General features: G+C 38.2%; 1 protein-coding gene across 1 annotated transcript; it reads right to left on the bottom strand.

Annotated features, from left to right (window-relative positions):
• Positions 1-338: 338 nt before the first annotated feature.
• On the bottom strand, positions 339-818 carry LOC122084291 (17.8 kDa class I heat shock protein-like). The gene has a single exon (XM_042652418.1). The coding sequence runs from the start codon at positions 816-818 to the stop codon at positions 339-341; it is 480 nt and encodes a 159-aa protein (XP_042508352.1).
• Between the last annotated feature and the right edge of the window lie 2,290 nt (positions 819-3,108).

Below are 3,108 nucleotides of genomic sequence, written 5' to 3'. Positions count from 1 at the left end.
CAACTCCTCATTGCTTGAATTCTTATGGAGCGAAGCATTAAAAACAACTGTGTATATCTTGAACCGGGTTCCTTGTAAGTCAATTCCTAAAACTCTTTACGAGTTATGGAATGAAAGGAAACCTAGTTTAGGGCATTTACATGTATGGGGTTGTCCTGCTGAAGCTAGATTGTACAATCCACATAAAAGAAAACTTGACCCTAAAACCATAAGTTGTTACTTTATTGGTTATTGTCAGTGGTCAAAGGGTTACAGGTTTTATGCACCAACAATCTCTTCATATTTCAGTTTATAGATCCTTTTATAAGTGACATATCGGTGTGATAGAACAAAAACTTCTAGCCAGAGATTTCAATGGCTTTGACCTCTGGTTTCTTCACTTCTTCCTTGGGCACCGTGACAGTGAGCACACCATTCTCCATGGCATCCTTCACCTCATCTATCTTGGCATTCTCAGGCAACCTAAACCTGCGTAGGAACTTGCCACTGATACGCTCAACCTTGTGCCACTGGTCACTCTTCTCTTCCTGCTCTTGGCTCCTCTTTCCACTAATCTGGAGGACTTTGCCTTCTTCAACCTCGACTCTCACTTCTTCCTTCTTAAGCCCAGGAAGATCAGCTTTGAAGATATGGGCTTGTGGGGTCTCCTTCCAATCGATACGGGCATTGACAAATGTAGCTGTTTCATTGGAGAATTGGTTTCGAGGAATAGATTGGGAGGTTGAGAAGGGGAAGTCGTTGAATGGATCCCAGATATCCATTGCGAATGGATCGGAGATGGTTCTCCGGCCACCAAAGAAGCTTGGAATAAGAGACATTGCCATTGATTTAGCTTTGTTTACTTGCAGAGAATTCTTCTGGTAATGATAAATTGATCGCTGCTTGGCGTAAAACTTCCTAATCGTTGTAGAGGAAGGACATCAGTTCTATATTTATAGAACAGGGGAGGAAGAATTCCAGTACTTTCCCGGGTTTTCCTTCACCGAGAATCTGGTTGCTTCTTTGATTTTTCTTTCTTCGGATTTTCATGAACATTCTAGCACTTTCTCAGCATCCATCTCAAGAAAATGACAATTTGGGCCTAGATTATGGGTTTTAAATGGGCTTGGCTAGGAACCCAAACCAGCCAAATACTTATCACTGGTGGTTTCCTTGATTCTTCGGATTTTCGTGAACATTCTAGTATTTTCCAAGCCTTTTGAGACATTTTGACAATCTGGGCCCAGATGTTGGGTTGTTAATGCTTTGGGTTAAGAACCTAAAACCAAATACTGACAACAATTGAACTGGGCCGGCCGGTAAACTTAGATCACCTTAGGCTATGTTCGATTGCAAGGGAAACTAAAGGGAAGGAAAGTGAAATTTTTATACTTAAAAAAAATATATTTGTAATCATTATCAATGTGACTTTAAAATTAACTTTAAATCATTCCATATTTAGTTATAAAATTTCATTTTACTTTGCATCCAAAACCCTTTGCTATAATATGTAAAATAAAAATTACATGTAAAATATATCATTATTAAATATGGTTAAAAAAAAAGTAATTTATACAATCATATGGGGGTATTGGTTATAAAAATTTCTTTTTAAAGTATAAAAATTTCACTTCGCTTCCCTTTAAATTCCCATTACAGCCAAACTGAGCCTTTGGTTCAGGTCCTTAATGGTAATATGGTCACAATTTAGTTGATAACTAAAATTTCACCCCCCCCCCCCAAAAAAAAGTTGATAACTAAAATTTGTGGGCATATTGTCCACAGCATTATTTAAATTTCACTTCTGCAAATGTTTTATCAACTGTTAAAATCACATTTTAACCTTAAGAATGATGGTATGCCAAATTTGACATATTGCTAATCCATGTGGTTTGCAATTTATCCGGTAGTCAGTTTGTTGAAATGAGCTTGAACAAGTCACCTTTGAAATTCTTTCTAGTGATAATAACAATTCTTGGAAAAATAGATAATTGGACTTTTTTTTGATAATAAGAGAAATTTGTTTATAATCAACTCCACAAGGGAAGAGAAGATTACACCTATCATAATACAAAGCTAAGGAAGCAAAAGAGGGGTAGGTGGTGTGGTGTGGTGTGGTGTGGTGTGGTGTGGTGGGGTGGGATGGGGTGGGGGAGAGTCATTCCATATAACAAAATATTAGTGAGAAGAACCAATGGGGGCAAAACTGTCAACCACAAAATTAACTTGGCGAAAAGCATGTTGAAATAGTACCACTCTAAATCTTTGGCTGAGACTAAAACAATACGAAATTATATGGGAAATCCTCTAAGGGATGGAATTGTTAATGCCGTTGGGAATGTTGATCACCAATGTTGGAACAAGCACTAAAAAAGACTCTGCAAAATCACTTTTTGGAAGAACCATTATTGTCTGACTTATTTGCCAGACCCACTCACTTTTTCCTTTGCTTTCTTGTATTCACTGCAAATACATCTCCCTTTTTCACGGTTTAAGACAACCTTGTCCACTGCCATAACCTCAGGGTAAGAGTTTGTATTGGGGTTATAATGGGTTATTGTAGATAGTTACTGTGGGTGAATGGGAAGCATTATGTGGAGAAGATATAGGAGAGAGGTAGTGGAGTATATTCGGTTGTTATGTAATAGGATAAATGTTGGAGGAACGGATAATTAAGGGAGAAGAAAAAAAAAAGACAAACAATACTCAGTTGTTGAGTAGAGGCGGGCTACCCCTTAATCAGGCCGAGAAGTCATGGCTTCGTCAGTAAAGCCAAACCAAGTTATCCCTATCTCTTGTAGCTTTTTATTTATCTAATTATTATTTAGTTTTTAATGTTCTCTTGTATTTCCTATTTTCTCTTTATCCCTTCCAATCTTCTCTCAAATTTTCTCTCCTCTATTTTGTTTGCACACATCACATGAGCACCACCACCATGTTGAACACCTCTAACCTCCTTACCCTTTTATTCTTATGGCATCACCTTTCATTTTGGACGAGGTGAAAAATCCTCATAGAACGACCGTATCCAACTCGATCGCGCCCTAGTCCTCTTGTCCTTTCTTGGCAACACCTAGGACCACACCTGCGTCTTCTACTAGATCGGGTTCAATGGACCCACATCCTGTT

The sequence above is a fragment of the Macadamia integrifolia genome, chromosome 1 (genome assembly GCF_013358625.1).
Source record: "Macadamia integrifolia cultivar HAES 741 chromosome 1, SCU_Mint_v3, whole genome shotgun sequence".
Classification (NCBI taxonomy): domain Eukaryota; kingdom Viridiplantae; phylum Streptophyta; class Magnoliopsida; order Proteales; family Proteaceae; genus Macadamia; species Macadamia integrifolia.
The sequence above is the reverse complement of the archived record's forward strand: the minus strand, read 5'-3'. Positions and strand labels throughout refer to the sequence as shown.